The sequence below is a fragment of the Anguilla anguilla genome, chromosome 4, assembly GCF_013347855.1.
Source record: "Anguilla anguilla isolate fAngAng1 chromosome 4, fAngAng1.pri, whole genome shotgun sequence".
NCBI lineage: Eukaryota > Metazoa > Chordata > Actinopteri > Anguilliformes > Anguillidae > Anguilla > Anguilla anguilla.
This window is the reverse complement of record NC_049204.1, coordinates 7,190,550-7,200,350: the sequence shown is the minus strand read 5'-3', so window position 1 is coordinate 7,200,350 and position 9,801 is coordinate 7,190,550. Positions and strand designations below refer to the sequence as shown.

The following is a 9,801-nucleotide window of genomic DNA, read 5'->3' as shown; positions in this document are numbered from 1 at the left end:
AGACCAGTCCCGTTTTCAATTTAATCTCTCTGTGTTCATTTCCTCCTCTCGCGGTACATTTTGTGTTCCGCTGTCCATTCCCCTGATACATTTCCTCGCCTCGTGTCTCATCATTTCTCTGGCGTTTATTTATTTTACTGCGAATATGAAATAATACTGGACAGCATTTTTCAATGATAAGCAGTTCTAGCGGTACCGATACTTTGAAAGTCAATCCATATTTACAGTGACCCACAAGGAGGCGACATTGCTATATGGGGAGCAGATGAACGAGCACGTTGTCTTCAATGATTGCAGAAGTCCAAGGCGCAGCCACCTCGACATTGATCGACAGAACAGGCCCATCGTTAAAACAATCCTTTCTATGAAGTACCATCATAAAGTTTATGCCTGTAAGTGAAGGGAGATGGTCAGCAGGTTTCACACAAGTTTTTGTTTCCAGCAACAGAGCGGAATCGTAAAGAAAAAAAAAAACTCTTATTGATTTCGGTCTTATAAAACGTAGCCTTCCATCTCCTGATCCCTAGTGCAACGGTACTTCTTTTGTCATATTTCCTCTTTTTTTCTCGCCCCGTTCCCTATCGACTCGTTCACTCGCTCCGATCCTTTGCCTTTAAACAGGATGTTTACGCGGTCGTTAACTTGCGGGAAAAGTACACCGCTGACTATCAGATAAGGTCGCAAAGCCCCCCCGTGTACCGGCCCAGCCCCGATTAACTGGGATTTCAAAAAACCTAAAGGGCTCATCCCCGCTGTCCGGTGCTAAATAAACACATAGCCTCACTGCGCTGGGACCATACGCCGTATAAACAGGCTGGGACGCACGAAGCAGGGGTCCGCTCTGTCGGGTTCTCTGACACCGGTGGCGCTGGGGCCGCGGCGTAAAAAGATAGCAATCAGCTATAGCCTCGCGCTATTTCACACAGATCTTTTCAAACTTCGTACTTGCAACCGTGCCAGCCGCAAACAACAACACCACCAGGATTCGCTTACGTAGTCCAGGCTCGGAAACGTTTCCCACGACTTGCTGGACACGGACCCTTTCACACCGGCCAAACACCGACCTTACATACACCCGCCACAAACAACACGGGGATTTGCTAACAGGCTGCAGGCCCGGAAATAACTGACAGGCGTCACTGAATGTTACATTCGTTGTTATATGCCAGAAAGGGTAGAATATTTTAGGACTAAAGGAAGCGGAGGGGAAAGAGTTGCTGGGTGACTGGTACTCAATTAGGGTGTGAGGCGAGGGTAATGATGAAAGCGGATGAATGGCTTCAATGTGTTTAATGAAATAAATAATAGGCCTAAATTTGAAAATCATTTCGTGGAAATGACGTCGTTCAAGGAAGTGGCTTCATGACGTTAGGACATCTCAACCATGGTTTCCTAGTTAGCCTACTGGTTCAATGTTCATTCCGTTTACGATGTTATTTCCTCCAGTGAAAATAACTGGGTTTGAATCGAGATTTTTCTCATTTGATCAGACACATTAACATGTATTCTGTTGCAACTTGTTTGAGACGTGTGAGCGAATAGTATTAATAAATATATGAGCAAAGAAAGTTTTAAAAAATACATAAGAATGTTCTTTTCTCAGTTGTTACTGACTTGTTCAAACCCCAAGTGAGCAACTCATTGTTCTAAAGAACAAAAGCTAAATACCCATGTGTACTCTTTTTTATGCTCCAATGAATACAGTATATTTAAAATGATCTACATTTCTCCCAAATAGGCTACAGGCAAAATTAGATCAGTGCCAAATAGCCTATCCCACCAAAAACCTTTATCTGTAAGAATAGAAGTAGCGCATGTGCACTGTACACTCCGAGAAAAAAAGGTGTGAAAACCTTACTATAAAGGTACAAATGCTTGTCACTGGGGTGGTAACCAGTAGGTACATAACATTGTACCCGTGGCCAGTAATACATGATTAATTTGTACTTTTCTGCTTGTAAAAGGTGCTTTTTAGCACCCAAATAGAACATTATTATAACTTTCAGGGCAGATTTGGCAAATTTGTTCCCAAAAAAAAAAAAAAAAAAAAAAAGCGCTTCCACCATACTTTTGCATCTGAGAGTCTATTATTTAGTGTAATTCTGATCAGTAAAAGTTACAGCTCAATCAAACACGATTACATCGCCAGGGTAATATAAGGTTAAAATTTCTGGGCTTCCCTGACAGAAATAATACACTGGGCCTCTCCCTGGTGCAAGAACCGTACTGCAAATAATTTGTAGGCCACCCCCAGCTTTGGGCTCTTGGAATTATTGAGCACCTCTCTCTCCCCACTTAAAACAGCGCGGTGCCTTAGCGCATTAGAAGGGAAGCGTCAATGGCGCAACACGGCCCCCCCCCCACCCACCCACCACACCTGCAACACGTCTGTCACCCCACCCCACCACCACCGCAACACGTCTGTCACCCCAGCCCCCCACCCCCGCAACAGGTCCATCAGCCCCCCCCCCCGCAACACGTCCATCAGCCCCCCTACCGCCACCACGTTCTGTCACAATATTTTGCACATCGTCGTCCACAATCAGCTCGGCTGGTTTTGCATTCCTGTCACATCTTCTGACTTACTGAACGTCACATGGCAGGCTGGGTTTTTAGTAGTTAACCACCCGTGATATTGGCTGTGCCACAGGATCAGCTGTCTGTGGTTTTCAGTGACCGGTCAGGGCGTCCTGATGGTCTGGTCAAAACTGCAACAAACGTATGACATAATGAACTACGACGCCATGTTTACGTTACATTTAGCAGATTTTGCTGATCCGGACCGACTTAAAGAGCTTAGATATCTGACAGCTGGACCTTCACAGTTTGGAGCAATTCAGGTAATGTGCCTCAAAGTGCCCCTCCTGGGAATCAAACCTGCAACCTCTCAGTTGCAAGACCAGTTTCCCATTCGCACATTACCGCCAACCGTGAGGAAGATGAAGCTTTGAGCCAACCGCGCAGAGAAAAAAGGGGAAATGCAAAACTGCAGTACGCAACATTCCTAGAAATGACATTACATTACATTACAGGCATTTAGCAGACGCTCTTATCCAGAGCGACTTACACAACTTTTTACATAGCATTTTACATTGTATCCATTTATACAGCTGGATATATACTGAAGCAATGCAGGTTAAGTACCTTGCTCAAGGGTACAACGGCAGTGTCCTACAACGGGAATCGAACCTGCGACCTTTCGGTTACAAGTCTAGTTCCTTACCCACTGTGCTACACTCCGTCCCACGTCTCCAGGTTTCTAAATGTGAAATTCTCTCGAGTCATTCTGAAACCATGTGCTTTAACAGAAGCCGATATTCTGTCATTGACAATTAGGCGTAGATTGTAATTATTATTATTATTATTATTTGTCATTATCCTGTGAACATATGTTGTGCACGTCCAGCATATTTCAAGAAAAACCACAATAAAAATAGAAGACTGGGCATATGCTCTAAACCCCCAGATGTACGGACGGTGGCTGTGTTGGCCTAACACACTAACAAGGCTGCCTCTCCAATCAGAGAGCCCGAATCTAATTCCTCTGATAGCAGGTGTGACACTCACTGCATCGTCCTCGACAGAACTGCAATAGACTGAGGCGGATTAATCAGTGTTTGCGCTGAGAAAAACTGAATGAGGAAACGCAGATGTATTTAGTAATGTCTGTGGCCCGTGGTCTAAAAGAGGGGTGTGTAGGCTTGTTTGGTTCTGGCCTGTTTCCTCTATATCAGTGAATAGAATAGACTGTTCAGGGTGGGGTTGGGGGAGGAGAGGGTGGAGGTCTGGGGGGAAGGGGGGGGGGTATGGGGACTTTACCTTATAAGCACACAGTGGAAAGTCTGATCCTACTGGGCATTTCCTGTGTGGCTGTAATCGGCTGAAATAAAAACAACCGTGTGGAAAAAGAACTGGGTGTCTCGTCCATGACCAGTTCATTTTTCCCTCTCCTCCCTTCTCTCTCTCTTCCTTTTTCTCAGCCTCTTCCTCCTCCTCCTGCCATCCTCTGCCCCTCTGCGATCACCCCTACTCCCTCCCTTGTTTTTCTCCTCTTTTAAAAAACAACAAAAAATATGTCCGCAGCACCGTTGCGTGTTTTCAAGGATCTTGTTAAGGGTACCACAGGGGCATGAAAAAGAAGGAATTACGGAAGAAGAAAAAAAAGATTTTAATGAAGGTTGATCTTAAAGACTCAAAACTCACCACACATAACATGATATTCACCTCCACACAGTTTGCCACAACGGATTCTGTGTTAGCAAAATCCCTATGTTATTTTTTCCAAATTGGCAACATAATCTAAGTCTGAATTAGGCAGTAAGTAGTATCATTAGACACCAACTGCCAGACACACACACGGCTTTCAACGCGCATTTAAAGGACTTCTACATTTCACGTGTATTTAACACAATTGCCCTCTTGTCGGGGTCATTGCTTGATCTCTTCTGACCCCACATTCAGTTTGCCGGCGTGGAACAGAACGTTCAGCTATTAGGGAGTGCTGCCTCAAAAAAATCACGGACCAGAAAATGCAGGCCATCGGGAAGCAGGAATGATCACAGACTATATGCTGCACTCCCGGCAGAGTCAGGAACAATGAGAGCTGTGAACATGAATGAGCGTAAAAAATCTCTCGGGACGTTTTTTTAGGCTATTGGGCCTATGTTTCACACTGCACTGCCCGTGAACCAGGCAGCATATCTGTCAGTCTCAGAACCTAAAAAAGAAGTGAGGTATCGCTATACAGAGGGAGAGCCTGCAGGTATTAACCACTATCTATGCTTCAGAAAAAGGTGTGTTGGCATCCTAAAAAAAATAAATAAATAAATAAAAATAAAATTTTTTAAAACATTTTAAAGAAGTACGTGGATGTCCACATTCAGACTACCAACTGATGTTCGGAAAGAGCTCATGTCAAAGGAAACCATTTTGGCTTACTTTATTTCAAGGAGCCATTTATTATCATTCCCGAGTAAGTGCTGAACACTGCAGCAGCCCAAGCATGTTAGCCCATACGGGTTAAAACACTTGGAAGCTTTCTCATGGCATACGTGCTTGCTTAATGAGCGAGCTGGGGGGCCAGAATCCACACGCCTAGCTCCTTATCTGGTACGCGTAGCGGTATACCGTAACGGTGAGCGAACAAGGCTCACAAGCGCGAGGCGGCGTGGGTTCGATTCCTGCGTGCCTCGCCGCCGTCGCACCCTCGTGCGAGGAGCTCAACCGTAACCGCTTCCGTAAAATATCCAGCTCTATACACGGATTGTGAGGACGGAGTGTAGCACAGTGGGTAAGGAACTGGGCTCGTAACCGGAAGGTCGTAGGTTCGATTCCCGGGTAAGGACACTTCCGTTGTACCCTTGAGCAAGGTACTTAACCGAAATTGCTTCAGTATATATCCAGCTGTATAAATTGGATACAATGTAAAAATGCTATGTAAAAAAAAAAGTTGTGTAAGTCGCTCTGGATAAGAGCGTCTGCTAAATGCCTGTAATGTAATGTATTGTGTTTCAGCGCTACACGCCAGCTCGACCACTCCACGCAGCCGGGGAAGATTCGCACTTCCCGACCATCCTCTCGCCTGTTCTGACCGCGGAGCTTCTCCACCCCTCGCACCGCAGTGGTGGAATTAACTCCCTGTTTCTCAACGAGCCACGTGGGCACTGCCCATATTCCGCCACCGGTGGCCTGAAGACGCATCTCTTGTAAACTGTAAACCCTTTTAACTTAAATCGTGGCCCTGGAGGTCCAAGAACTGCTGCTTTTCCACCCCCCCCTCCGCCCCCTTAAACTGGGAGCCACATGTGAATGCAGTCTGGCCAATCAGTAGCACTAATTGTTCAGTTGATTACCTGGGGGAAAAGGAAACCAGGGTCAGATTTGGACTTGAGGTCCGGATTTGAGTATCCATGCTATAGACCAGGGGTCCTCAATCTTATCTAGAAAGGGCCGGTGTGGGTGCAGGCTTTTGTTCCAACCAAGCAGTAACACACCTGCTTCTACTAATCAACCACTAGAGTCTTTGCTGAGAACCTCAATTGGTAGAATCAGGCGTGTTACTGCTTGGTTGAGACAAAAGCCTGCACCCACACCGGCCCTTTCTGGATAAGATTGAGGACCCCTGCTACAGACTCTTGACTGTTCAGACTGTTCCTCGACTAACTCTAAACACTACTCCTCCATAGGGCCACGCCCAATCCCGGATCACTGTCTTATATCATTGTATCTTGATCTTCTACCACCTTCACGTTGCACTTGCATCTTCATATAGCACATTTGTGTTGCACTTTTACTACCATCTTGATGTTGTAGCTCTGTATTATATCTCTCATAATCATGCCTCACTTCTGGTTTGATTTGCCATAACTTTACTGACTTAGCCTGAGCCTGTGCTTACTGCGTGAACTAGACTGGATATGGATAACTGATACTTAATGAGAATTGTACAGCGTCTTATCAGACCTGTGTCCTGTGGTTGACCTTCGATATGTACTTTTTGTACCTCGCTTTGGATAAAAGCGTCTGCCATGTAATATGAAAAATAAATAATTAAATATTGAAAACTGTGATGAATGTGCCTGATAAACGCTTAAGTAGTGTTGAAGAAACATCATTAGCCGTGTTTTCTCACTTGCCTGCTGCGCTATACAAGTGAAACGTTTGGCACAGACATGATCCGAAACATTATCCGAATGTGAATCATCTTAACTGGAGCTGAAAGCTCGCTGGAAAGCTTACCGTGGAATCCCTGCCAGTGGTCCCAGCGTGTGGCGTGGTTCAGCCCGTCGCTGGAAGACGAGTCGCGGCGTGCCCAGAGGTGGCGGCCTCGGTTCGGTTCCCACGCACCGAGAACGGCCGTTATTGCTCCGTCCGCCTGCTGCATTTCTGCCGACGAATTTATAAATTCCATGACCCGTCTTATTTTTTTTTTTAAAGAGTGTAGTGTCCGGAGCGATAGTGGTCGGGGTGACATTTTAGGACAGCGATACTCATTTTCTGGACTTCGGTGCAAAAAAAGTACTGCTGGTTTTTATCATTCGGGAATCGGGGACTGATTAGACCTGGGAACAGCGGGCGAGCGAGCGAGCGAATCAGAAACATTAATCAAACAATTAACTATGCGGTTGAAAAGAAAACCAGCTCGTACCAATCATAGACATATGTCTACGGTACCAATGGCCTTGAGGGCCAGATCTGAGTATCCCTGGTGTGGTGTAACAGTTGGGGAAATGGGCTTATAATACAAAGGTTCCCAGCTGGAACGCTGTCATTTCCCCCTTCAGCATGGTGCTTAACTCGAATTGCCTCAGTAAATCTATCCAGCTGTATAAATGGATTCTATGTAAAAAAAAATGTAATCGGTTTAAATCGCTCCAGATAAGAGCATCTGCTGAATGTTGAAACGAAAACTGAGATTCAACTCTTGACTCTAGGTCTAGGAAGAGATTCTATAACACTGCTGGATGAATACAAGGCAGTGACTAAACTAAATATTACTAAAGTAAAGCTACATTTAACGCTTGGCATGCATTATTTGCTTTAAAACTATCCATGAAAGCTACTTGTACTTTGTGCTCGCTTAAACATGCAGTTGGACTGCGTGACGCTGCCGATCTTCCAGGCTAATTTCCCAGTAAACATTTCTGAGGTGAAAAGTTTGTGAAACATCGTCTAGGCATTTAGGTGAAACCCCGGCTACATTCTATTGAAGAGCAAACGTTTTCAGTCAACTAGGACACAGCCTGGCTGTATCCGGGTAAAAAACCTGAGATACATCGGGGCCAACCTAGTCTGTTTGTGTCAAAACGTCTCTTAACCTAGATTTCCACCCCGCCAGATGTCTACATTCCAGCGTTTGCACACTGGGTTATTATAGGATCCACTCATTTGCTCAGTCATAACACTCTTTGGCGAATTAACCCTTTGAAGAGTAGGGTTGTTTTTTTTTTTGTTGTTGTTTTTTTTTAAGAATGTTATTTTCAAAAATTCTAAGTCAGTGTTCTAGAACTCCGTTGCTGTCCGTTACCGGTGGTGATTGTTACATCACAATTAGAATGGTAAGGTTAAGAACGTTCTAATCGCATATTGTGATCTCGCTCATAAAAAGGGTTTAAAGTGAACGACGGTCACTCTGGTCTGTCCGCAGTGAATCTGCGCAGGGTTGCAGGGCTGCAGGGTGCTAATGGGGCAGGAGGGGAGGATGAGCTCAGCACAGATAAGGCGGGTGTTCACTCAGAGCTCCAGGGGCGCGGGACGGGGGCCCGGGACGGGGGGCCCCGGCTCTGAAAGCCCATTGTTCCGCCCCGCTGTCTGCGGCCCCGGGGCCCGTTTATTTTAACGCCGCATTCCGCGGGAACCCGCCCGCCCCGCGCCTCCGTCAACAAACGGGCCGGCGGCCTGTCTCAGAGCGGCCCTTTCTCCTCCGGCAGCAGAGCGTTTGATGCCCCCCCCCCAAACACAAACCCACGCACCCCCCCCCCCCCCAGCTGAGCGGGGGACAGATGTGCGGTTTCGACGGGGAGAAGGGGATACCCCGTTCTTAGGAGCCGGTTCTAATCTCAACAAGGAGCCCCCGTCCCTTCACGCCGCTCCTGTCCCGTAAACACAGGTGAGGCACAGCTGCTGACCCACACCCGCACAGGACAGGGGTTGGAGAAATGTGCCCAACACGTGCCCAACACATGCCCGCCGAGCCCGTCCCCCTGCCGACCGGGACCCCCCCCCCCCTGCCCGCCGGGCCCCCCACCCCCCCAGACACCCCTACCCAGCTCATTGTCTCACATCCAGGAAGCATTCAGCATCATGTGTGTCATAGACATGTTGTCCACAGTTTTCAGGCTTATTCCACACCAGTGCCAGATGCATTCTGGTGCTGAAGGTATCCAGCATCGTCTGCGTCTTAAACATTAGGAATGTCCTTCAGCTCTCAGACCATATTCCACACTAATGCTAGAGATTACACTGATCTGATTTAAGGCCAGGGGTGTCACACTCCAGTCCTGGAGGGCTGGCCGCAGTCACTGCAGGTTTTTGTGATTTTTTTTTCAATCAGCAGTCATTTTAGGCCTTTGGAAAAGTGTACTGACTTATTTAGCATAAATGAAGCATTTCAGGGCAGATCACATCAAAAACCAGCAGACATAGTTATGTGAAATATTTTCAAAACACAAAAACTCTCTCATTCAAATATTGCGAAATGTGGAATTATTTTCTAGAAGTGTTCTAAATAACTCATCGCTTGTAAAGAAAATGAATTGTACATTTCAGTGGCATTCCTCTTCAGCACTGAATACTGTCTCAAACCCCAAAAATACAAGATTATAACCATCGCATTCAAGCAGGTGACGCTATACAGCTTTGCATCTGATTGCGGCAACAGAATGCCAAAAAACATTCAAAATGTTTGGAAGTGTTGAAGCATAGTTCCTTGTTTTGGCTTGTATTTGGTGGGGCCCGTCACACAGCACCCACTGACCAGGGGTAACGAATTGTGAAGTGTGTGTTTAGCACATTAGGGGTGAGAATCTGGATCCAGAGGGCTTTTGGGAAGCCCCCCCCCCCCCCCCCCCGCTCGACGGTCCAGTTGTCTTGCTCTTGAGTGTCAGGCGGCAGCCGCCGACTCAGCAGATTTCTATCTCGTCCTTTATGCCGAATTTCGCCCTTCGGTCAGCAGCCTGAGCCGGCCCTGTTGAGGTGCCCTTGAGGGCAGCTTCCATTTGTGAAGCCATTGAGGGCAGCTTCCATTTGTGAAGCCATTGAGCGAAGCCTATTCATCGATCCTGGAGGGCAGCTTCCATTGAA

General features: G+C 46.7%; 1 protein-coding gene across 1 annotated transcript in view; it reads right to left on the bottom strand.

Annotated features, from left to right (window-relative positions):
• The window catches only part of mier2 (mesoderm induction early response 1, family member 2), a 37,068-nt gene extending 29,896 nt beyond the window's left edge, over nucleotides 1–7,172 (bottom strand). The window contains exon 1 of the mRNA XM_035413011.1: nucleotides 6,739–7,172. Within this exon, the coding sequence (XP_035268902.1) occupies nucleotides 6,739–6,973 (235 nt within the window). The 5' untranslated portion in view covers nucleotides 6,974–7,172. The remainder of the gene's footprint in view (nucleotides 1–6,738) is intronic.
• Nucleotides 7,173–9,801: the final 2,629 nt, after the last annotated feature.